Genomic DNA, 26,818 nt, shown 5'->3' with positions numbered 1-26,818 from the left:
ACTTTCATCTATAGAAGAACTCATTCTTGCCTTGAAAAGGCTTAAGGTGTCTTACCTATTTGTGTTATGTGTCGGGGGAAAAAAAGTTTGTAATTACCAAAAAAATGGATACATATTACTTGATATTTAAACAGTAAAATTATTGTTGATGCTGATGTTCAAAACTGACTTCTGGGTACGATCTTAATGTCTTACACTGTGTGAAAAATTTCTAAATCTTGGATTTGGGAGAAGCTGCCATGAAATCAGTTTAAAGAGAATTAGTTATAAACTGCTTATAATTATGAAAGACAAGGTTTATCCAAAAGGCTCTTTTTTTTTTTCATTTTTAAATTTCTTTAAATGCTAAGTAGAGAGCGTTATAGGTTATAATTCTAATACCTGCATGTTGAAAGGAATTGAATTAGCTTTTATATACAGATGAAGCAAATGCTTAACTGAAGGTGAAGAGAGGCCAAACATGGCTTTGTTTTGCTGATATAAAAAGCTGTTGTTTAAATATGTGTCATCTGGATATTGGCCAGTGGAATGTAGGGAAAGTCTGTGGTGCAGAAGTTTGTCTACACCTTTTGAGGAATACAGTGAGTACATAATATAAACCAGCTGGTCTCTGTGCTCCAGAGGACCCTGTTTGCAGATCAGGATATTCCCTTAAATCACCGCTTGGGTGCACATGCCAGGCTTGTGTGCATGGAAATAGCTCCCTACTGGCAGTTGTTCCAAGTGGGTGATTCTGGCAGAATGAGCTGCTGGGAGAAATATCTTCAAACAGACTTAGCATAAATTGGTAGGGTTCATCTGACCATCCTTAGTTTTCTAGGAAACTGGATTTGCATAAATTTCTGTTGAGTTGCTTTAATTGGCTGTTATTTCAGGGAATGTGTTTGTGTACTGTCTGAAAAACAGAAGAGATGAGATGGAAATGAGCACTGTCTTGGGGCTTACTGCCTGCTCCTTGTGTCAGCATTTGTGTTTGAATAAGTTTCTGCAACTCTGATTTTCACGATGAAAAATAGTCGAAATAGTTTTTAAGGCATTAACCAGTTATTGTATTCAAATTATTTGGAACTACTTTCAAGTAGTTCCCAGCTTAAGAGAATTTTCTGGGGCTTGGCAGATGTCAAATACAGAGTTGTAACTGCTTGGTTTGGTTGGAGATCAGTCTCTTGATCTTCTCTCATACAGCCCTCTTATTTCTGTTTTTTAAGGTTTTGGAACTGCATGAAAAGAAACAGCTCTGAAATAAGAGGTGTTTTGTGTATGCGTTGTATTTGGCACACGTTTGCATGACAAGAGGTAGGACTATCTTGACTGCTGCATTTTGCACGTGCCTTTCACATTCGTGTAAGAGGTGAGGGGTGTTTTTTTGTGGGTTTCTTTTTTTTTTGTTTTGGTGGGGGGTTTTTTGTTGGTTTGGTTTGGTTTGTTTTTTGGGTTTTTTTTTGTTTGCTTTGTTTGTTTGTTTGTTTTAAATTCGTAAGCCTTTCATTTGCTTCCATTTAGCAGTGCCTCTGCTGAACCTTCCAACAAGTTCAGAGTTTTCTGATTTTCTCATCTGGATTATTACTGTTGGAGTGAAGTTAAACTGGAGTAATTAGCTGTTAGCAATTGCAAGTATCAGTCTCCTAGAATAATGGAATTTCAGTGTCAAGTACCATAATTGATGATTCTAGTTTTTAGTGGGCTATTTGCAAGTTTAACTAGACTACTTTTTGTAACAGTTATTCTCCATTTTCTTGTTCACCATTTGAAATGGATATTCTGGGTAATTCAGGTGCCCCTGAGTTTTTTTCCTCCACCTTCCCCAGTAGGATGGAATTATATTTCCAAGTTCTTCCCTTCCCCTTTCTCTTTATTACATTTTCCTTTTAAGTGTAACAATCAAGACTATGAGTTACTGTGTTACAAAGAAACTTTTTTTTTTTTGCTATAGGTATTTTTAGAAAGTTTAATCTTGTCTACTTTGCAACCATATTTTATTTTGCCTGGAAGCTTTTTTCTTGTATTTGAACCTATGGTTCTAATTCACATTGCTGCTTTTTGTATTAAGTGGAAAAACAATGTTATACAAATATCATTCCAGGAAGGACCATTTCTCCCCTGTTTCCCATTCTTTGAGCCTTTTATGCAACTCTGTTATGTGCAGGTGATCAAGAGTGACTCTATTCATGTTGGCTACCATCTGCTGTTGTGGTTGTTTTGTGAACATCTTGTCTTCTAAAATATTAAAACACGTAACCAAATAATTAGCTTGCCTTGTAATTTTATGACTTACAAAGTACATTTGATAAGGAAAGAGCATTGAATGTCAGTTCTATTTTTAAAGTATACTAGTTATTTGTTACATCTCTGTGTTGAAGAAGTGTCACACAAAACAGTGTTTGTAAAATGATCATCAGAAGTTTGTAGTAGAATTACAATTCCTGGTTATTTTTTATGCTTAGAGTCCAGTTAGTGAACCACCTTTTCTAAAGTTGAAATGCATTACTTTCACAAAAATGAAAACCAGATACTCATATTATGAGCATAACATAGCAAAGAATCTTGCATAAGACAATGTTGAATAAGAGAAGTATCTAAAAAAAAAAGACTGCATGACTTTTGCACAGTGGCCATAGCAAAACAAAGAATACATGACAGTTTAACTTCTGTGATGAACTTCTGCTTCTTGTTGCAACAAATGTTGATGCATTTTCATATTTTCATGCTTTTATAGGTATTTACGTGTTTTCCAGTGAGAAGACCTTTTGTTTTGCTGTAAAGCACTTTTGTCCGGAATATTGTGAGTTTCCAGCTATTAAGGTGTAATTATATACCTTAAGTATTTACTTATAGTTTTTAAAAATCTTCATGAACAATCTCAAAGGAATACTTGGAATGCACTCTAGTAAATTGGCTCATGTTCTTTTTGTTTACCAGAAGTGCTGAAGTGGTTGTAATGTGGAAAGTATATTAATCTGTGGAGATGCATTGTATATATGAAATTATTACTCTAAAACTTTAAAATATGAGGTAAATTATACTTACTCTCATTATTTAAAACCACAGTAGAAATATATCACTATCTCTTGATACATTTGAAATAAATAAAACTTCAAACAGTGCAGTAATAAATAAAGTTAGATGTTTCGTAACCATGTATCTTTTCTAAAGGATTAGTGAAGAGAGTCAACAGCAGCTGACTATAGTAAGGGTTGTTTCTGTCAGTTTATAAAAGCTGTCTAGAAATATTTTCACTAGAGTTCTTATCTGAAAAATACAGCCAAGTGGTTCTTGACAGCAAATCTTGAAGCAACTAGCTTGATGCCATCCTAGATGGATGCCGTTCTGTGGAGTTAGAATTACCCTTTGGCTGTATGATTTTTAATAAAGGGAACTGGACTTTAAATAGCTTTTAGAATTAGTGCATTTCAGAAATGGTTGTGAAATGATTTTTTTTTTTTTTTTTTTTTTTTAGAATATGAGAAGTGGAGAAACTACAATTAATTTCAATACTCTAATATTATTCAAAATTATTTTTGGCACTGGAAAGCTGAATATTCTTCTCTTTCTGGAGTCATCCTATGTAAGAATTGTCTAAGGCTTTGTAAAACTGTTGCCCAATAGACTGGAACATGGATCCACAGCTAGACCCCATGAAGGATGACTTGCCTTTAATGGCAAACACCAGCTACATGCTTGTAAAGCACTACGTGCTGGACTTGGATGTGGATTTTAAAAGTAAAGTTATTGAAGGCAGCATAGTTTTATTCTTTGAGACTGGGAGCCAGCACAGGAAAAACAGCAGTACTGGCAGAGAATGCTGCCAGTCAGAGTTTGATCAGTCCCATAAAATGAGGGCATCTGAACCCTACCATGTTCCTGTGACAAATGTGAGTGCCTGTTCATCTAAAATGGAATATAATGGTTTTGCTGTCAGTGGTGAAGGTGAAGAAGATACTTCTGATGAAAATGGTAACCATAGCAACAGTGAACAGGCTTCTGGGATTTCCAGTTCGGAGGACTGCTGTGACAGAGAGAATCATGGGAACCAGGATTTTGTGCTGGTATTGGACTGCTGTGATTTATCTGTGCTAAAGGTTGAAGAGGTAGATGTTGCTGCTGTGTCAGGCATTGAACAATTTACAAGGCCTGCCAAGCTAACTGATGTTTCAAAGGAGCTGGGAAATCTCAGGAATCACATTGTCCACGAACTCGTGGCTCTACCTGCAAAGCGCTGGGAGGAACAGCTGTGCTGTTTTACTCACTGCAGCCAGGCACCTGGCTGTGGAGAGCTTCCCTTTGCTACTGGCCCTTGGAGCTTGGAGATCAGGAAACCAGGAATTGGGACTCCAGCAGACTTCCCTCACGCTATAAGAATATGGTACAAAACCAACCCGGGTGGAAGATCCGTGGCATGGACCACAGACCAGAGTGGCAGGTATGTAACTGTTTGCTGAAAGCTTTGTGTGCAATAATTTTAAATAGCTGCAAGAATGTAGCAGAATCGTGTAGTTGCTGAGCAGCTGTGAAGATAATGAGTACACTCTTCCAGAGTTTTCATTTCAGCCTTGGTTTGAATCCTTTTGCTGTCCTCCAGGAGAACAGACAAACTCCCTGCTCGTGAAACTCCAGTGGACTTGAAGACCTCAGGCCTGTTAAGTGATTGTGTCTTTTCATTCTGAGCAGGAATAAATAATTTGTGTGTATGTCAATAAGTGTGTGCAGGGAATAGGCAATTATCATTTAGGGGAAGAAAAGGTGTGAATGACAGGTTATTTGTACTGTAATACTTCGTGTTCTTTTTCCTTCCTGGCTTACGCAACTGATTGTACAGCATGAAGATCAATACACGTTACATTTAACAGCCTTACTTCACAGCTAGTCCTTTATCAATATTGTAATCAGCTTAGAAATGCAGTCCTTTCCTGTTTATTCTCATAATCAACTTTTGAAATTTCCTTCATCTTTTGTGTTAAGCACATTGATGGTAGCAAATGAACTGCAAACTGAAACAAGAGGAAGAATTGGCATTATATCTAGTGGTTGTGAAAATATATGGTACTGTACAGAAATCTTTAATATAAACTCTTTATAGGAGGGAATAGCAAATAGTTTCAAGTTGATTTATTTTCAGGCTTGTGTAAGATATTCCAAAAACTAATGTCTATCAGAAAATCAATTTTCACACCAGACCTTCTTGCTACATTTTTAAAAGAAAGTTTCACGTGATGAACCCATAAATATAGTGATAAAGGTCATTGTACAAAATGCTGTCAATATTTTCTGCCTCTTCTAAAATTAAAGCCCATTTATAATGTATAAAGTATTATTACATTATATTCTCAGAAGAGAATTCCTTAAATTGTTCTAAATTATGCATATGGTGCTTTTTTTAGGCAGATGACAAATCCTTTGCCAGAGGAGTCTATACTTTGGTTCCAACCCTGAAGAAAAGTAAATAGCAAAGTACAAACATTGTGTTGACTGCTCCAATGTTTTCTTCTAATTTAACAGTAGTACAATGTTTTGAAATTTAACCTATGCACAACTTTATCAAGACTTCAATTTTATTTGTTTTAAACAATGATGTATTACAATACACAAAAAACAATCAATTGAAACAAAGCTTTTGGGGGATGAGTTTAGGCGAGTTAAGTGTATACAAACATGTTATCACAGCAGGGCACACTTCTGTTTTTAGTAGAGAAATTGAACACGTGGAATTTCAGCATTTCCCTGTTTGGACTCTTGGGGCCAAACAAAAAAAGTCAACCACAGAAGTGACTTGTATTAATGAAAAGAGAGAAAGAGGGAAAGCTCTAAAGCAATGACCGGGAAGCCTTCCAGAATACATTTGTTAAAAGAGACACTCCTGACCCCTCTGAACCGATGCTGTTCCTTCCACACTGCTGTGATGACACAGGTGTGTGCTCAGCTGGCTGATAAGGCATATTAGGTAGTTAATCTAAATGAAAATAAGGGGGGGGGAGCAGAGAATGGAAGAGAATAAGTTTTGTTTGGAATATACTACTGAGGTTGGTTTGGAAGGTAGCATTATCTACTACAAATTAGAAAATGTGTCATGAAAATAGATGTTTATTTTTCAGAGGCATGAGTTAGCATCGTTCTGTGCTGTTGCATGCTGGAAATGCAGGAAGGGAATAAAGAGCTTGTTTTTCTTCATGGACAAGGTTTGGTAGAATAAGATACTCCAGAACCCTGGCAAGTCACACACCAAATCCTAAGAGGCTGTCCTCAGCTGCGGGGAATTCTCTACTGGTATTTTGTATAATTTTGTTCCCAGTGGATATTTATATTTGAGTAATTAATGAAGCAGTGTGAAGTTTGTTGGATTACTCATGTCATATGCAATGATTCCTAAAGAACAACAAATGGTGTCATGAATACAATGGAGAAGTAAAACAAAAATAATAATAATTTTAAAAGTATAGGCAGACCTTGAGTACGAAATGAACAGATTTGATATTCCTGAAAATGTGAATGGCATCAAACAAATATTTCTAAAAAATTTGAATTAGGTCCTCTGAGTTAGTTGTCCTAACTAAGAGGAAGACCATGAAAAAACACATGGGTAATTATTGACTGGTGTTTTTTCCAAAAACAGAACATCAACTGAATGTTTATCATTAGCTTTAAGGCAGTAGCTTGGTTTGTCATTATAATTGATAGGCTTACATGGGAGACAGAGATCTGCCAGGAACTGCTTTGAACTGGTCTTGTTATGTTATGAAAATATGTGGACTACTGATGACTTAGGATTGCATGAATCAAATTTTCCTTGAAGAGATTACTGAGCAACAGACAGTCCCAAGTCTGCTCTTGGAGCAAAACCGAACAATACCACAACTAGTACTTGATCTCTCCAGTAGCCTGGATGGCTGTTCACTGGGAATTATTAGTCATAAAGTTGTCCAGACGAGTGACTGGAGATATGTTTTGCAGGCACTTGTTTTTCCAATGTAACAAGTAAATAGACAAACAGTCTGAGTTCTCTGCTTATCTTTCTTCTGCTGCATGCAATTTCCTTATCTATTCCAACTCATCTTGGCAAAGATTATGGGTGGCCTAAATATTATGTAAGTAGATGATCTGAATGTTACAAGACCATTAAAAGTGAAAGAGCAGAGTTGAAGAGGGTAGATAATAGGAAAGAAGAAAGGAATTGAGAAGTTTCTTGCTAGCAGGGGTAGAGATAAATCAGGGAAAAAAAAACGCAAATATTGTATCAATTGACAAAAGCAGTCTAAAAATAATTATTTGTCATTCTTTGATGTACCTAGGTTAGCTAGTAATTTTTCTGCATCAAGTGAAGAATCTGATCCATATCAGGATAAGAATTATATTTCTGGTCGCTTTACAAGCTGGAACTGTGCTACCTGACCCAGATCAAAGCAAATTATCAGTTGCAGTGAGTGTCCTAAAGTAACACTACACTATTACCAATATTGTAAAAAGAAATTAGTACTGTAAATGAAGTATAATACCTGATTAAAAGCCGATATAATTGTTGTTCTGATAGTTTTCTCTTGATGTGTAGAACTTGCCTTTCATTGCTATTTCTTTAGCAGACTGATATAATATGGTCTGAAGGTAAAAAGTGCTCTCTGAGAGCCAGGTAGCATTAATGGTCCTGGTAATGCCTGTTCTATGAAATGTTTGTACTGTGTTGGACACAGCATTACAACATTTGGTTTATCACAGTTCTGCCAGCCAGTTTTCTCAGTCGTTGTGGAATTTACCTCTAACATTTCTTTGGAATATGAAAATCCTGTGTTGCTCTTAAGACTGGGGTGTACTAATGGCACCCAGCAAAACAGCCTTCAAAAGGCATGCAAATCATTGGTCAAATATGTATAGCAGCACTAACCCCGCCTTTCCTCTCACTCCTGTGAACTCTGCTAAGATCTCTTTTTACAACCCTCTGTATTTTGATAAAGTTTTCATGAATGAGGAACCATCTTTTCATCTTCATCTCTCCCAGCACACATGTGTTTTAGGGTAAATCATAAGTCCAGTATCTCTTGGCTGGCCTTACTAGGAGGAAGCAGATCCTCCTGGAAGGTAAAAAAGCAAGCTCTTCCCTTTTCTTGTGAATTCACTTCTGTGCACTGTTTATTTTTGTGGGAGAAACCCAATTATTTTAGGTATATCAGAGTTGGTTACAGATTCCATTTTAGGAGTTTAATTCCAAATAAATTAAGTTAATTAAAAACTTTTACAGATGAGTGGTCTTTTGCATTTAGTTGTGCATTTTGTTTTACTGGTTAAAAGGTAACCAGTTGACTTTCTTTCCACTGCAGTTGTCTGAGCTTCACTTGACATCTGTGTCCTACTCTATTCACTCTAATACATGATAGGGGGAGTCAGATTATTTTCTTTTTCTGCTTATGTGCATTAACAACATGCCTACTTAAACTGCAGTTTCCATTCCTGTTTTACTGGAAAATCAGCTGGCCTGCATTAGTTAAACCACTTGTTTGACTAATTGATTGTACCAAGGTGACTTGATTGTGCCAAGGACAGCTCTGGGTCCGAAAGAGCAGATAGCACTTATGACAAAAGGGCAAAAATATCTTCAGAATATTTTTCATCTGTGACTGCCAGTTTTTTTAGCGTTACCTTTAGGGAAGGAATAATTTGAATGGAGGAGCAGTTTGGAGGGGAGTAAACAAGATGCTCAGATCGTAGCCATTGTAAAGTTGTTTTTACCTTAACAACCTGTCTCCTATTTGCTAAAGTGTCATGATGATTTTTAAACTCAAGTAATGAAAAATACTGATCAGAACATTTTTATTCTCAAGCATTCACAAAATAATGGATTGTGCTCCCAGAATATTAGCTTTAAATATCATAGGTTTTAAAAAACTATGTAGTGAAGTGATGCATCCAAGATTTTTTTCTTTTACTGGAGAAACCTACTGACTGTGATTCTTTATATAAATCATATTAGAAAAATTAGCTTTCTTTTTTTTTTAAGCTAAGTGTGTTGTTATGCAAGTAGTAGGAATTAAGATAAAACTGCAAAATGCAACAAAAGAAGTAAACCAAGAATCATTACATCCATCCACTAGCAATAGCAAGGTAGGAGGAGTTAAATGAAAGGCCTTGTTATCTTCCCAGCTGTGGCTGAGGGGCTAGTAAGAAATTGGCTGGCATAAAACTTTGCAGCTGAAATTGGAAAGGGGCAGTAAATCAAGAGGCTGCTGCCTAGGAAAGGGTTAGAGACACTGCAAAAAGAGCAGTACTACAAGGAAGCTTGCCCTGTGAAAATTGAGGAGGCTGAAGCTGATAGGGAAGATATTCTTTCTTCTTATTATGTGCCTTGTGGTTGAAATTCTGAAAGACAGGTGAGCATTACCTTACTCTAAGAATAAGGGTAAAAATGTCAGGATTTATTGAGGCTTGGACTAAAGAAAACTCAAAAACTAGATCTACTGCTGAGTTTGCATGAGCCTCCAGGTTGTTAATCCAGGAACTGGGATTAATGATAATGAAAGCACTACTGTAATTACAACAGGGAGGTATCACAGGTTGAAGCCCTGCAATGGCATCTTCAGAGGATACTCAGAAGTCTTCTTTGGCTTTATAGGTTCAGCTGAAAGCCAGGTATGAGGCTGGAAGACTCATGCAAAAGCAGTGGAGGGGAAAGACTAGAGTTAGTCTTTTCTAGTTTATGTAAAATTATTGTAGTAATCTTGCTTTTCTTGTCTTAAATGACTTAGATTGTAATTTTATTGGTTCATGTCATGCAGGTTTGAAATCTACAAAGCTGAGGTTAAAATAAAAAACATATCAGTACAACAGTAGTTTTGATTTTTCCTAGAGAACTTAATTCAGTCTTTCTTATTGTAAATCCAACTTCAATCCTTTTTCCTCCTGTCTAGGCCATGTGTTTATACGATGGGATCACCAATAAACAACAGAGCCCTTTTCCCGTGCCAAGAGCCACCCATTGCCTTGTCAACATGGCAAGCCTCTGTCCGAGCAGCTGCAGGCTTTGTGGTGTTAATGAGTGGGGAAAACTCAGCAGAACCAGTCCAGCTTCCAGAAGGTGAAACATATTCTTTATAGCAAATTATTTTCTATGCTTTTATAATTAGAAATAAAGCTTAGTAAATGCATGGTTTTTGAAAGAATGAAGTTCCTAACCTTAAAAGCACTTCCCTGTCTCTTTGCAATCTTCACGTCACTCTGTGGAAAAGTTACCTGCTCAAGGACTTAGGACAACTTAGTAAGAATTGAAAACATCAACATTTCACTGTGTTGCTTTTTACTTTTTTTTAACTCTGTGTTTCCAAAGCTAGATTTCACTTTTCATAAACTGGCTTTGTTTTAATCACTTCGTAGTTGAATGTTTCATAGATGAAGTACCTTATCAGGCTCTCAACAACTTCAGGCCTCGGTAGATAATTCTCTCTCCGTTGTAGTTCTCAGGCAGAGTGTAGTTCAGCATGCCAGTGATTACAAGCAGTCGTTGTGTCATATCTGTTTCCTGAAATACATGGAATAGATGAGAAGTGAGGAATATCAGGTCAGTGCCCTGCAAATCTGATCTCTGGGTGGTTTTTTTTTTTTGCATTGATAGAACATACCTTTTACAATAGTAAGCAGACAGGAATTTCTTCTGTGTTGGTTAAACTTTATTCTCTAAACTGCACAGAGAAGGAAGTTTTTAAGAGAGTTCTACACCTAATAAAGTATATCCTGCTCCCATTAGTTTTGATATATCGTGTCAAACTGGTTCAATATTTTCTAGTGTAAGTAGTTCTGATAAAAAGTACCATATAGGAAAGGGTTAGAAATAAGTATTTCTGGGGGAAAGAATCTTCTATTCCCCTTTATATAGGCAAGTTTATTCTTGGGGGGGGGGAAAGAATAAAAATATCCTTGATTTGAGAACCATCAGTTAATCTGTTTGCATGGAATTGTCTCGTTATGTTTGGCCGTGTATGAATCCTTTTTCAAGGCTTGTCTCTGCTGTTAAAATATGGAAAACTGCCATGATGAGCTGCTCAGCTCACTTGGAGATTAATACTTTCCTGTCTCAGCATCAAGAAAGCAAGAAGACTTGACTTTGGACTAGGATAAAGGCTTTGCCATCAATGTTTAATTAGTTTAATTAGAGACCCTCATTATCTTGGTGCTTAAATACAGATGGAAATGGCAAACCAGGGAGATGTTTGGAATTGTAAAAATTTACAAAACAGATATGGGGGGAAAAGGGAAAGAAGTAGTATTGAGAGGGATGTTTTAAAACCCAAACATCCTTAATGAATTTAGGAATACAAATTCATTAGTTTAATTAGTAGAACTTTTAAGAGTTAAAAAGCTCAAAATGGTCTGTTGTATTAAATAACCTATCCCATGTAGATCTTGTTGTTAGGCAATTATGAAAGGCATATGAAATGTATCCAACTTAAAGTTTTGTCTTTACACAACGAAAAAACCTTTCAGGGTTACTTCAATTAAAGTAAGTTTGCCATATTATTTATATGCAGTATGCTCTTGCTGTGTTGCATGATTATAAAATGATACATAACTGGCAGAATCGTAAAATATATTTTTTAAAATGCAATTTATCGGAAAGAATTAGCATTTAGGCAAGCAGTTGTGAATTAATCTATTCTGAAGAAAATTACAAGTCAGCTGAATATTTTTGCCCTTACAGGTTGTATTTATAAGCAGTATGCAGGCAGGCAATAAAAGAACAGCAAGCAAGGTCAATTCCTTCATGCTTTTAGAGGCTTGCATTCTGCCTCACAGACATGCATCTCCCTGTGTGTAGATGCAGTAATCCAGTGCACAGCTAATCTGGGTGTGCTCTCATGCACAGATTCCTCCTTTGCAGATTTTGGTAAGAGTGTGTTTCCTCCCGTATGTGTCATTTTTGCATTCTGCCTTCTACAAAACTGTGGTTGATCCCGTCACGTGGAATTGAGTGAGGCCACTTTTGTTTGAAAATAGTGTTAAAGACACGTATGCAAGTAGAAATAGTAACTGTTTGAGTGTGACCTAAAAGTGTTTAAAAATACCGTGGTTCTTTAGGGAGTAATTTGCAAAGGGGAATGAATCAGGAAAGTGCCATTGGCAGTGTCCTTTGGGAGAAGGCTTTGCACGGAGCTGTGTGTGTGCAATGGGAGCCATTTACAATAGGATTTATTTGTCAACGCTTCTCGGTTTTCCTCTCCTTCAGCATGCTACTATAACACACAGAAGGTGCAAATACATTTAGTCACAAACACCTTTCCACGTGTTTGATTCATGTTCAAGAAGCAGATACTGAGCTGTTAGGTGTGAAGTTGGCTGGGTTGCCTTCTGCGTGCTTACTCTGCCATTATAGAATCCTTGAGCTTGTTTTGAGATCTGCACTCAACTCACTCTGACAGTGACAAGGTGTGTACTGTTACTGGGAGGAAACAGGGTGCTACAGAAGCCACTGCTGCTGTTCTGTACTTAGCAGCAGCAACAGTTGCTTTTGTTTTGCTCCTCTCACTTTTCAGAAGGCAAAACAAAGGAGTCCAGCACTGGTGTTGATTGATCTCCAACACGTATCAGGGAGTACCGCATGGGAGCTGCCAGCTCATCACATCTGCTCATCCCTCTGAGCTAGTGCTGAACAAATGCTCTGGCATGAATGCCTGGGTGCTCTGTGGGAAATTCTGGCTTTCAGATGAGATCAAAGATCTCTACGAGTTACAAAGAGTTTCAGAAAGCTGGAGGGTTCTTAATCCTGGTGCTCCAACCAAGTAGTAGTTTTTGCATAACTACTTATTTAGCTGCAGTTTTCTATATTAACATTAGCTCTTACTTTGTGTGTCAGATGCTGTGTAGGGTTACCTCTCCTTTTCCCTAGAGGTAGCTGAGCTTCATGGTTGCAGTAGGCTGTGAACATCATCTGTATTTTGTGGTGTTTGTGTTAGTGCAAGCTATTTCAGGGAAAACATACTGATAAGTACAAATATTCACAATGGTTTTGCATCTGGCATCAACAGATACTAACTCGGGCATTTTTAACAGTTATAATGAACTCTATAGGACTCGAACAATTTTAATGATTTCAGAGATAACTAAATGCATTAAAAATTCTAGGAAGGAATTACATCATTCATCATTATTATTTCAAGTAGAAGAAATAAACAACCTTTAAATTGTTGTTTTGTGCAATTACAAATAGATTAAAATCTCCTGCTCTTGTTAAACATTTGCATGGAAGGTTTTTCAGTTATAACCCACAGAACAGGTGATTGTTGCTGCATGGTTTTTACAGTTATGGCATGATAGATTTGCTCTGCAGAACTGAAAAAAAAATATTTTCACAATTTCCTGTGGAGAAAAGAACAAAATATTTTGGAAATATTATAATTGCCTAAAATAATTATGTGTAGAATTCAAGTTCTTTTAAAATACCGTTACAAATAGCAGGACTGGGGTGATCTTCCTCTATTTTTCCAATGGACTAACCCCAGCGTAATATCTTGTTCTTCCCAAGGTGTTCTTGCTTAGTCTGCAGATGTTGTTATGGTACAAAATGCTGTTAGGTAAAGAAAGCCGCCTCCCTGCTCCCGCTGCGCTGTTTTCTGTTATCCTAGAGGTGGTGCTGTCTCCAAGGTAGACGCTGAAAACCACAGGGCAAACGCGGGGAGGGGAAAAGGAGTCGAGTGGAGCTGTGATCCCGATCTATGTCCTGGGATAACTCATGTGATACAGATGAAGGAAAACAAAACAAAGCCCACTGATGTGAAGAAAATGTAAGGAAGGAAGTGAAATTATGGGAGAGAAGGTCGGGCTGGGAGACCGTTTTACCAGTAGTGAGAGGAGAAGACAAAATAAAAGTTAGTTAGGCTCCCTTTGAAACGGTTCTTCATGGTTCTGTCTGCAGGGAAGCATTGCCAGCATAAAGACCATCTTAGTCACTGATCAGCCAATGCACCGTTTTCCAACCTGAACGATTCTGTCGTTCTTTAGAGAGAACTCACTTGTCATGCCTGTGCATGTGATTTTTGTGGTTCAAGACAGAACAACTGTAGGATGAGTATACAGTTATCCTACACAGTTCTACACTATGAATGCAGAAGGCATCTAAAATCCCTGCAGGAAATGGATTGAGCTCTGGTTAGGTGTGTAGAGACAATGGAAATCTTGGATCTTATTCTGGGAGGATCCATAGTTCCCATGATTTCTATAATGCTTGCAAAATAGGATGGGCTTTGGTACCTTTACTCTTTTGCATGGTTTGTTCTAAATAGCATATGTTCATTGCTACTCTGTGTAAATCTCTGAATGCTGCACATGCTGCTCTCTCTGCACTGCTGAACTGATTGCTATTCATTTTGACATTCTGTTCAAATTACTTGTTTGTTTTTTTTTTTTTTTAAAAAAGCCTCTTTGGTCTTGCTTGCTCTAACCTGTCTTACTAAACTTGTTTCTCACTGTAACCCTCTCTAATCTCTGTTTGCCTAGCACAGGCCAACACCATTTGCTTTTAGACAATCTCTTCATATTTGTGAGAGCCTTCTCCTTTGCACCTCGTGCTGTTTGGAACAGTTTTCTGTGACTGCTTTTTGACTTCCGTGCTTTTTTCATAGCATAGTTGAAAACACGTGATGGTTTTTCCATTACAATTCCTCAAATTTTCACTCTTCCCCTGCTGTTATTTAATTCTTAAGATTTTATCATTAGTATAACTACATGGAGCCTTTTGGAATGCTCTGTGTGTGACAGGTGCAATGCTAAGTGCAGCACCTCTGAGCCTTGCCTTGTGCACGTCAGTCAGTGGTAAAGCTGCTGCTGACTGCAGTGTGTGCCGGCTTGGGCCTCTAGCACAGTTTCTATCAATGAAACTCTGTACATCAGGAGTTTGGTATTTTGAAATAATATATTGTTGCAGTCCTGAGTGACCTTTTTCTCTCAAGGTGGTACTTGCTTGTCTTGGCTCATTTGTAGCTTTGTTAAGTTAATAATAAAAAAAAAAAAGGTGAGGTGAAATTTGGCAAACAGTTATCCTCTTTGTTCTTAATGTGTTTGGAGCAAAGAAGTTCATTCTGCTACATACTGACGGGAGGTTAGGAAAATTAGAGGAGTAATATACATTCACCTGACAATACAAAAGGGTTTTGATCTTGAATGTTGCCAGAAGTGGAATGGGGTGAGGGAGTATAAGTCTATATAAAGAGACAAAGGCTTTATCTGCCTCTCAGAAGACTTCACAAACAGTATTGTTTTTTCATACTAAATAGCAGGTGAAAAATTTATTGAGGCTAAACCCAAAGATGTTTTTGCTTGTCCTTCCTTTGGACAGCTTGACCTTCTGTGGTCATTAAGGTAGGAAATTAAGAGATGTTTTGCAGCAGTTCTTTATTTCCTTTCCTTTATGCCCTGGTGATATCCACTCAGTTGTGGATTTTTCCTTTTTAAATTTTTGGTAGTGTTCCATAGCCGTAGTCAGAATAGTATGGCAAAAGAACAAGTATTAATGTTCTCTTAAAATAAATGAAGTTTGTATGTTTCCACAGTTGCCCCAGCTACAGTTGTTTGCACATGATTCATCAGGTTGTAACTCATGCTAGGCTCTTTCCAAGAGAATTAATCTATTAGTATGGTGTAGTGACTGTATTATGGGCATAAATGAATGTGTGGATGTGACTTTTAAGCTATATCCTTTTTAAAGGGGCAAACTGAAAGTCTAAGCAACATTTATATTAATGGAAAGTGTGCTGTTCTAAAATGTCCTCCAGTTTAACAAAATCTGTTTGTACATACAGTCATCCTGTACCATACTCTTTGTCTTCCCACACTGTGTTCCCATAATGATGAAGCATCTTTTTACCTTCTAATAGACTGTCATCTTGTTTTAGCACATTCTGAATATCATGAGCAAATTGTTGGCTTATGTAATATCCCATCTGAGTCCAAGCTTTGATTTCCTACTGCCTGGTTGACACATCACATATCTCAGATTGCCAGGTCCAATTCACAAGCATTAGTGTTATTTGTTATAATTTGGCTATCAGTTTGGTACTGTCCAGAACACAAAGAAAGGTTTTGTTCTGTGTGACATAATACAAACAAGGCAAAACCATAAGGTGGTAGGTCCAAGGCTGAAAGAATTAAATTTTAATATTTTGTGTATGTTTGTATTTAAAGGTGTTATTAGATTTCATGTCTGATGTAATTCTTGGGCAGTAACAGTACAATTGGGTTAAGTTGCATTAATAACATCCCACTTATGGATGATTTATTTACAGATACGGACATCAGCAGATAGAGCAAAGTTGGAGGTGCAGGTAAACAGTACTGAATTCGTGGTGGTTACGTATGATTGTTCTTCTGTGTGTCGGTGAAATTATTTTTCTTTCCTCAGAAATACCAGGATTAAAGGTGGGAGGTTTGGCCCAAAATCTCAAGTACATAAAAATGTCAGGTACCTAATGTGTGCTGCGAGACTGATGACTGTACAAATGTTCTTTTTATTTACAGATATCTTGAGCTGGTACTATTATGTGTCTATGCCAATGCCAGCATCCACCTTCACCATTGCTGTGGGGTGCTGGCAGGAAGTTAAGCAGCAGTCCTTCACAGCTGCTATTCCAACAAACACTGAGTTTTCATTGCCATCTGTACAAGCTGATTTCAGGTTGGTGTTTATAATATTGTTGAAAAATGAGATATATGGGTAGAATTTCCATTTATTCTCTGGAATATGAAAATGAGTCATATTAGTACATGAATCAAAATAGAACTTGTTTAATCTGAACAGAAAAACCTTGACAGGAAGATAATTCCAAAGGCATTGTTTCATGGGTGTGGGTGTGGTTCTTTTTATGTGAAAACAAGCCGCTTGGTGAGCAATAGGGTTCATAAATCCCACTATCCTCAGGATTTGTATCCTACATCCTGTGTTGCTGCAGCAATGCCAGTTCCTGTCTTGTTTCTTACAATGTCTATCTCTAAGATCTTTCATGTAACTGGACTCAGTCCACTCTGGACACCTAATGCCCCCTGCTAGAATATTGCCTGCTCACAATTCCCCTCCCCTCACGGACCTCCTTTAGACCCTCTTGTGTCTTCCTTGAGTTGTGAAGACCGGAATGAGACATGATAGTCCAGGTACTGCCTGAGCAGCTCTGAACAGAGGGGGTGGTTGTGTCTGTCTCTCTGCCAGCAGTGCCAGTGTAGCTGTGGGATCTGATTTTCCTTGGTGGCTGCAGTGTCACACCAGTGACTCATGTTCAGCTGACTGTCCCCCAGGAACCCCCATGTCCTGTTCAGCAGGGCTGCTCCCCAGGCACAGTCCCAGCCTGTGCTGGGCTCTGGGCTTGTGTCACCCCAGGTCAGGACTTGGCACTTGTCTGTGTTGCTCCTCTCACTGTTCCTGCTAGTCCCGTTCCTCCTGCCTGTCTGTTCCCTGTAGGACAGCTCTTCCTCTATGTGTCCCTCTAACCACCAGCTGGGTCTCATCAGCACACCTGGAGGCAGTGCTTCCAATCCCACCCTCCAGGGTATTTGTGAAGGTGATGAACAGTGTGAGGCCCAACATGATTTCCTAAGGAGCTCCACCTGTGCCAGGCTGCCTGCCGGAGTGAGAGCCATCCATCACCACTCGGAGTGCAGCCTGGGGTCGGTTCTGTGCTCATCCTGCAGACCACCAGCTAGGCTGTCTCCTGCCAGTTTGTCCAGCTGTGGGAAACTCTAATCAATATTTTGCAAAAGTCCAGGCAAACGACTGCCGGTGCTCTCTCCCCTTGTCAACAGAAATTGCTATTTTGTTGTAGAAGGTGATTTTAGGTGAGTCAGGTCATAAGTATTTGAAACTTTGCCAAAAAAAGCCTTGCCTTTTAGATAGCTGTTTTGGGCTAATGCTGTGTTAACATTAAGACAGTGGAAGTCCTTATGGTTTTGGTAAAGCTAGTGAGATTTTGGAACATGAGAACATAATAGGGTTATTTTTTTTGAATTCAAAATTAAAGGATTCTGATGGCTTGCATCCTGGCTAATTTTGGTTAAAAAATTTGTTATTAATGTTGAAATTTTATTAATGTTATTAATGTAGAAATTTTTATAATTTACCTGGGATCAGTAAGACATGCCTATGCAAATTTTAAAATAGTTTATAGGTTTGATAAGCCTCTAGAAATTGTTTTGTGTTTATTCCTTTGCCATTTTTATGTTTATAATATGACTGCCTCTGCTGAAGTAAGCTGTAGAACTTCACTATAGTATTCCTCTCTACTGTACAGCACATTTGGTAATAGGAATTTTTATTGATTTGGTGCAAAAGATTATTTTGACACAGTGTTGCTACCTTTTGTAAAACTTCTGAAACAGAGGAAATATTTTTGTAACTTTTTGTCAGTGCAAGTTTTAATCCGTGCGATGGTCATTGTTATGAGTTGATCTGTGTAATGGTTACTGGATGAGTTAACTGACACAGTGTGATATATCTGCAGCAGTTGAGTTGGTGACAGTGGAAGAAACAGAGCTAATGTGTCTTGGGGGGGGGAAAGATAAAAAAAATCCCCAAATCCTCTGCAGCAGGGTGTCTATTGCATAGACAAAAAAGGAAACCCTAAGTGTTTTGCAGCTAATTAGGACATAAAAACTTATGTCCTTAGAAATATGCTCTTACAGTTACATCCAGTTGATCTTTATTTAGGGTTAGCACAACAGAGATTGTTACTTATTTTAGTCTCTGAGACCAGGTTACCAAACTAACATTATGCACAGTAGCAGACATTTCTAGAAAGGCTGTGAAATGGATAGAGAAGCAAATATTAAGCCTATGCCTCTGATAAGGTAATGGATATAAACTCTGGGCATCAGGAAAAGGAAGGAGTTCTGAAAGAAGCTATTGGAATGTGTAATGTAATGTAATTTTTATCCAGGTGCCAGTGAGTTTGGCTTAAGGAGACTGTATCAAAGTAAATGTTAAATGGAACTATGGTGTTTTTAACTTTATCTCCTCGTGGTCATTTAAGTACTTGGCAATTTTTACAAGAGAGGGGGTGCTGGCTTTCGTGTTCCTGCCTAATCTTAACTCTGATAATAAAATACAAAGTGACATTGTTTTAGAGCAGAAATATACTGGATTAGACCATGCTTAGAAAAAAAAAAGTGTACTGATGGATGCGGTTTCTTTACATACATAATCAATGAAAGAACTTTGAGTCCACATCTTTGACAGAAAGACTTACGTAAGGTGCTAAAGTGTTGACACTGCAGCAAAATCTTGTCCTTTTCTAGATATTATCATTTTGTTTTCTGTGCCAGCACTTAGCTTCAGCATGATCTTCCAAGTATAAATGCTTTGGGCAATGCTAGGTGCCTGTCCAGGCATAGTAGAACCAGGTTCTTTAAATTGAAATTTCAAACCAAAGAGAAGCTCTCCACTGAACAGAAGACAGGCTAACAGGTGAAAACATGAAGTTGATTTCTGTTTAGATATGAGTCTATTTGGGCAGATAACTTATTATGAAGGTATATGACTCAGTGTTGAGGAAGGATTTGATTTACCCCTCTTTTCTTCCAGCTACAGCTCTGAATATCCTGCAAAAGTAACATAAAGTAAAGCTGAGTCTGATGTGGCATTATTGAATGTCTATGGTGATAATCCTGAGTTGATATTTACTGCTGTTCTTTACTTAAGAAGAAAAAAAGAATCACTAAAAGTGAGAGAATTTAGTAACAGCAACAGAAAAAAATCCCTCATGGAATTTCATTCTAATTGCACATGTTTGTGTTAATGTATGTTAACATGTATGGGATTTTATTTTCGTAGTCAAATTTGAATAGGAATTTTCTGAATAAATGCTTTTTATTGTTATTAGTTCTCTTTGCATATATTTTGAGCATTTATTCCTTTGATGCATATGTGTTATAACAACAAGACGTGACTACTGTCTTTTTAGTTATGAGTAACAATTATCAGTTCTACTCATGTACTAATGAATGTTTTCACAGTGTGTGAACAGTGTGAGAATACAAGTGAGCTGCTTTTATGGAAATTCATTCTGTCTTTCTGATGTCTGGAGAACATCCCTGTCTTAGCATAGTCAGTCGTGCACATTTCTGATCTCACATTAAACTGTTGGTTTGTTTTGTTGTTGTCAGCTGGCATGAAGCAATGTGTGGCCATGTGGGATATCCCTGCCGTTTCCAGAACCCTGCAGTGAGCTGGCAGGCAGTCATTCCTCACAGAGTCTTCTCTCCCTGCTGCCTCGTGGAGCTCTGCGAGGAACGTTTGCTCCCGCTTATCCCTCAGTGCCTCTCGGCTGCTTTCTCCACGCTGGGTACCCACCCCTTCTCCAGGCTTGATGTTTTGATAGTTCCTTCTAACTTCTCCAGCCTGGGAATGGCCAGGTAAAGAAACTTCTTAGTATCTCATCTCCTGTGTTTTGTTTGACTTCTTTTAACTGCGTCAAATTGCTGTCAATATAAAGTTGCTGCACTGTTTTACTTAAATCAACTTAAAACTTTGTTCTGACTTCGTGTGAGTAGGTTTGTTTGCATCCTTTGTGATCTTTATTTTAGTTTTAACAAGACTTCCTTTAGGGAAGGAAAATATAAGCTTATTAGCTGTGTGGGTCTGAATTTCCTCATTTGCCAAACTGAAGTTGTTTTATTGGTTTTGTTGATTTAAGTACTTGATGCTGCACTCATTTTGTCTTGTTTTCTTTTGGCATCGATGCTACCATTATGTTTTGATAGAACAAGGGCATGTTAAAGTCTAGATCTAGAGTTTCCTCATAAGCCTGTCGTGATTTATGAGTTTCTGCTCAAACATTGGTCTTCAGAAGCTGAGTAAGGCAGATTGTAAGGATCATATTATCAAGTTTTCATGGAATTGTGAAAAATAAAAAATTTAAATACTTTTGGTTTTGCAGTATAATTTCCAGTGATGCAAGGACAATAGAATTTTGGCTCTATTAGTTGTAAGACAATGCCTAGCAATTGAAATTCCCCATTCACTTTTAATTTTTCTTTAAAAAGTATTTAAGTTGGTAATGAGAAACTTTTTGTTAATAGCAGAGATCAAAACACTGTTTTTATTCACTAGTGCCAACAGTAGAGTGGATTCATGTAGGCAGATGTACAAAACATCCAAGAGAAGAATTAAAGGTAAAACTCTGTTAGAAAATAATGACTGAAAGGAAAGCTGTATTCCCAGACTGTATAGTTTATATTGTGGAGCTCCTGAGGCAGTTGTCAAATTGGTTTGATATCTGAAGCAATTTTAATAAAATACTTTCATTGTAACTTCAGATATGTAGGTGAACCAGAATTATAGAACCATAGAATGGTTTGGGTTGGAAGAGACACAATCATCTGGTTCCACCCCCTCTGCCCCATGGGCACAGACACTGAGACTGGGTTGCTCAGAGCCCCATCCAGCCTGGTCTTGAACTCATGCAGGGATGAGGCAGCCTTTTGGGTTAAAAGTAGAAAATTATGCTGGCACATAACAATATTTTGTAGTTCTTAGTATAAGTTTACTTGCCTTTTTTTTTTTTTTCTGAAGATCTAGAAAATTTAAAACTTAAACAGTCAGTCACCCTCCTCTGTCATATAAGCCTCGTTGCTTTGTAGATACTTTTTACTGGTTACTGGTTTTACTGGTTACTGAGCTTTCAATGATACTTCTTCACTGAAAGCATCAAGTTGCTTTGGGCCCCTGCCACAGATTATATTCTGTGGTGCTTTGCATAGTGGTTTGATTTGGAGTGAAGTGTGATGTTCTTGAAGCCATACAAAGTTTGCAGAGCTGCTTAGCAATTTTCTCTGACTTCAAAGGCATGGTACTAAAGGGTTGACACAAGTCCTTATGGATCATTGCTGTTATTAAGAAACAGGCCATTTTACTTAGCTTGTGATAAAAAGAGTGATCTGGGGAACCATGAAGGGCAAGACACACAAACAGTACAAAATGAATGAGAAAGCAGAGAGCAATGTCTGGCCAAAATCACAGCACACAGTAGGAGAAATCTTCAGGATTCAGTTGTTGATACGCTACTGCTCTTCGGGAAATTGCCAGTGCTTTCCCTGCATGTTTCCCACAATTTTTAGGGAACAGATGCCTGCAGGTTTCTGTTGCAAAACCATTTGTGATTACTTGAGTCCAGACCTCGTGGTCAAAATACTGTAATTGTGCTTTCTTTGTGAAGAAGGTGAGAAAAACCCATGCTTTCATTCCCCTGTGCTGCTTCTAACCACTGTCAGTTCCAAGTGATACATATAATTGAATATAAGTAAAGGATGAAAGAATGGGTGTGCATACTTCCTGATGCTTTTCATTCAACAATTCCTCAAGCCAAACACATTCAAATTTTTCAAAATTTAAACAATTTAAGAAATAATTTGAGCTGTTTAATTATCAAGTTCTATTTGGGCAGGAGATTATTAAGTGACTCATAATAGCTTGTTTGTTCTTGTTTTGTGTGATTTTTCAAATAGAGGCTTCTATGTATGTAGCAAGCTGCTTAAATGCTTAATTCCTGTGCATACAATGAAAATTGCCTAAATTACTTCAGTTAACAATAAGCTATGTGCAAAACTGTGTCCAAACCCACATAAAGAAAAAAAGTTAGTTATTACCTTGGGTTAAAAAGGATGCTTTTTAATAGTATTAATTTTTTTATCTTCTAGTCTATCTGTAGCAGTATAAACATAACATAGTATGCCAGCACATAGGAGGTACTGTTATGAGAATTCTAATTGTACTCCTGCCTACCAGTGAAGGAAGTCATAAATTTTAGCCATTATCTGAAGTATCAGGGCTTGACAGCATTTGGCATTTTTCTTTGTCTGTTCCTCATCAGGTGATACTTACTGTGGTTTTCATATCCCCAAATACTTCATTTTATTTGGGAGGGATGTTCCCCAGCATTTTAGATTGGGGTGACATTCATGATAGTTCTTGCATGGAGTGACCTAATTAGGCATTTTAAGCTGTCTGTTTTAGTGGCAGCTACTCTGGGTCAGCTGCATTTCTCTTGGAGTCTGATAGATGCTTTATGAGAAAAACTAGTTGAAAGCATATTCATTTCACCTGTGTTTTCTCTACACATTTTCCTGTTTCTCTAATTGGCTGTGGACTCCTGTATGGAAATGGGATCTTGCCTGTGTATAATAATTGCAGCCATCCCCTCTTGCTTCCTGCAGATCTTTGAAGCTGGAGGATTTAGTTTTGTACTCTCTCTTGGTTATATATGGTTTCAGTTCCAGTGATTCAGTATACCTGCTCCTAAATTCATGCTAGTAAAAGAAGGATATGGTCTCTATGTCTTTGTTGATGATATTACATTGAACTGTACATAAATTAAATTAATAAAGCATTGCAGACCATATTTAAATAGTTTAAAAGCCAGAGATTCAATGCTTTCTATAGAATGTTGAGAATCTCATGAACACCTAAGAGTACTTAATTGTCTGATTTTTAAGTTCTTTCACTAGCAGAAGAGAGTGAAGTTGAGTAGAAGGAGTAGGGAAGTGTGTCAGACTGCAAGCCCAAGAGCTCCTAATTAGATTTTTCAAGGAAGAGATCCCTGACCACACGCTACACTGAAAGGTGCACATCATTCATGTACTTGGAGAACTAAGAGATTAGAATCAGGAGATTAAAAGTAGCAGTATGTTTTGATGCTGTTGATGGTACTCTACTCCCTTAGGAATTGGCAACCCCATTGGCATTTAAATATAGGAGGTATTTCACTGTTGCAAATGCTCTCGTGAACAAGCAGTTCCTGTGAACAAAGCTGAATTACTGATTTCAGATTAAAAATAGGGTCTTTACATTGGTTATTTGTGCTCTTCAAATCAGTTCATTCCCAGTCTGGTTTTTTGGATCACATTTGCAAACCCACTGTTCCAAAGTCTCTTCCCACAGACCTACAGCTCAATTTCCTTTCCTTTTGTCAAAACCTGAAGAGACTGAATGCCTTGTCCTTTTTCATTTCCTCAGGAAAAATATTCTTTCAAATGCAGAAGCTCTGACTTCTGGTGCCACCTGAGCCTGTGCTTGAGACCTTGACTTCCCTGTCAGTGTTTAATTGCATAAGTCCTTTCACAGTCACACCAATCTCTTGTGTTGGTGGTGTTAGAAACTGCTTAGCAGCTTTCTACTTCTTACAGAGCAAATATGCTGATGTTTATTTTACTCCCCTGGGGGTTGTAAGCCTTTGTTTGCATTCAGCTGAAGTACTCTTTTTGAAACAATGGTCTTCAAAGTCTTTTGTTCGGCACACATTGTTTAAATAACATAAGATTACTGCTCTTTCTGTTTGAATTAATGTATTTCAGATGTACTAGTTTTGTAGTAAGTTCTAGCACAAGGAAAAATTCTTAGCCAAGTACTGTGTATAAATAACTTGACTAGCCACATCACATGTTGCTGGGATCTAGAAGAATATGATGAGAAAAAAATCCCATGGTCTTAGTTTTTCCTTGAACACTCAGTAATGACTGTGGTATAGGTGGACTTCTGGTCTTACCTAGTTTGTCTGTTCTTGAAGGCAATTATGCCCAGCAGAGCTAGTAAGTTAAATGGAACCAATGAATTTCTGATCAAGATACTGACATTGTCAAAGTAGGAACCTAATGTTATGTTGTTTGAATTCTATTTAGGCTCTAAAATCAGTGGCCTCATTTTCAACTGTGCTGGACACCCTTGAAACCCAGATGATGTTTGGTGATGGAAACATAGAGGATGCTTGGAATATTTGTAAATCAGGTCAACTAGCTGGCTAAATATGGGTGTAGCAACCCAGCTTTCAGTTCGTATTTCTAAAGATCTTATTCACTCTTCTACTCTCATGTAAAAAAGTGGTCTTTGGTATTTAAGAGGAAAGAATACCCCTTTCTTCCGAGCATGGTGTATCAGCAGAACTCTTGAGTGTTTCTGGTCCCTGTCACTAAGGTTGTTAACTTTTTAAATTGAAAGGGAGGAAGGCTCAAGCAGCCTCTTTGATCTGTGCCTCTGTGACCACGATTTGTCTGTTCTGTTGTCTGCAGAGTTACAGTGACTGCTGATAAGTGCAGAGAAAATCAATATTGGAAAACATTCAAGGGTCAAATTTAAATGTAAAACCTTTAGTACTGTTCAGTCTTGCAGAACTGTGTTTGACTCTTTCACTCAGCTGTACAAGTCTTTTGTGAGTCTGTACAGTAGCGAACACTTTTTTGCACAACATTTTCTGACCCTTGGCTGAAGCCTGAAGTGTAATTTGCTACCACTGCAATCACAGTCCTTCATCCAGTTGTCATTTTACTACCAAAACAGGTTTTGCAGTACTTTGGGCATAATATATTTCCTTATTAATGTGCTGAGCTGCCTTATTGGTCTATTAACATTATTCTTTATAGAATAAATCTCATTAGATGCCCCATTACTTTAAACCGAGACTATATATTGATACATGAAGCAATTGCTTCTGGTTTCTCTCCCTCCCTCTTGGCTTTAGCAACAAAAAATGTAATTTCTTCTTAGAGTAACTGGAGGGTTAGTAGGGCTCTTTTGGTGCTACTGTTGAATAGTAACTGCATTTTTAAATTCTAGGATTGGAATTATGGAAGAGGCTGCTAGCATCATTATAGTTAGGGGTACCTAAGCATTTCCAATATAAACTTGTATTTCAGTGGTTTATTACTGTCTGTAAGGACTTTTTTCCAGCTTAAAGCTGGCATAAGGTGTTTTGGCTTAGGAAAAGTGTGTGTGTGTATTGTACACACATATGTGAGAGGCCAGCATGTTTCTATGCTTATTATATTTGTTACATATTACAGAGATATTATATATATATATGTGTATGCCTAATAGACGCGGGTGGGACTCCTGGCTGCTGGGATGTCCCCACACCTCACAGGGGGACCTCAGGCTGCCAGGACCTTCCCGCAGCACGTGGGCGGGACCCCTGGCTGCTGGGACGTCCCTGCACCGCGTGGGGGGAGCCCTGGCTGCCAGGACCTTCCTGCACCACCGCGGTTCAGCCCCCGGGCGCGACCACGGCAGGAGAAAGGAGAGAAAAGGGGAGCCTTGCCGACAGGTACTACCCCCCCCATGAAAGAGGAGAGAGGGTAGCTTCGACACACAGAGTTTGCCCTTCCAGGTCGTGGGGGGAGGCGCTGGTGGGAGGATGGAAGGGGGGGAAGGATTGGGGAAGGGTGTTGAGCGGGCTGAGGGGGTCCTCCGACTGGCAGGAGGTAGTGCGGGAGAATCCCATATGAAATGTTACAGGTGAGCAGTGCGCCTGAAGATATGTGGTAACACAGTGGTGGAAGGATAAGGTCAGGGTGGATAGTGGGTCCTTTCAGAGTGATGGGGGTCCTGGCCAGGCTGGGGCCTTGAAAGGCACCCCCGCCTTGGATGGGTACGGGGGCCAGAACGGTTAGTTTGTTTGCTTGTCTGTTTGTTTTTGGTTCACCTGTGGCTACTGCCCAGGTTCGGCATGTTCTGGATATATTTACTTCGCTCTGTTACATCCTGTAATGGTAGACAGGACAAAGGGTTGTTCCTGGGTATCTCCGTCAGATTGTTTATAGATAGGTGATAGGAAAGTAGGAAATGAAAGACTTACCCAGACCATTCTAACAGGAACGTAGCCTGTGTACCCCTATGTGGTTGCAAGCTATGCCTTCGGTAGGGTCACCCATGCCAGACAGGTCAAAACCATAGGACCAGATTTAATACATTCTTGGGCAGGATGAGCTCGTTAGCCTTCTGGCAGTCATCCTCGGAGAAGGACAACTCTAATCCCAAACCTGGGCAGATGGAGCTGTAAGGCCCTGTAAGGCCATCCATCTAAGAGAAGGTCACTCTAATCAAACC

At 38.4% G+C, this 26,818-nt stretch overlaps 1 protein-coding gene across 6 annotated transcripts in view; it reads left to right on the top strand.

Moving 5' to 3' along the window:
• The first annotated feature begins 3,463 nt into the window (after window positions 1-3,463).
• AOPEP (aminopeptidase O (putative)) overlaps window positions 3,464-26,818 on the top strand; it is a 151,887-nt gene continuing 128,532 nt past the window's right edge. For all 6 annotated transcript variants that reach the window (XM_018086009.1, XM_018086007.1, XM_018086008.1 and 3 more), the window contains exons 1-4: window positions 3,464-4,420; window positions 9,888-10,054; window positions 16,480-16,636; window positions 20,110-20,358. In XM_018086009.1, the coding sequence (XP_017941498.1) occupies window positions 3,615-4,420; window positions 9,888-10,054; window positions 16,480-16,636; window positions 20,110-20,358 (1,379 nt within the window). In that variant the 5' untranslated portion in view covers window positions 3,464-3,614. The remainder of the gene's footprint in view (window positions 4,421-9,887; window positions 10,055-16,479; window positions 16,637-20,109; window positions 20,359-26,818) is intronic.

The sequence above is a fragment of the Manacus vitellinus genome, unplaced genomic scaffold (genome assembly GCF_001715985.3).
Source record: "Manacus vitellinus isolate BGI_N305 unplaced genomic scaffold, ASM171598v3 scaffold_9_pilon, whole genome shotgun sequence".
NCBI classification, from domain to species: domain Eukaryota; kingdom Metazoa; phylum Chordata; class Aves; order Passeriformes; family Pipridae; genus Manacus; species Manacus vitellinus.
Note: the sequence above shows the minus strand (reverse complement) of the source record. Positions and strands in the feature narration are given on the sequence as shown.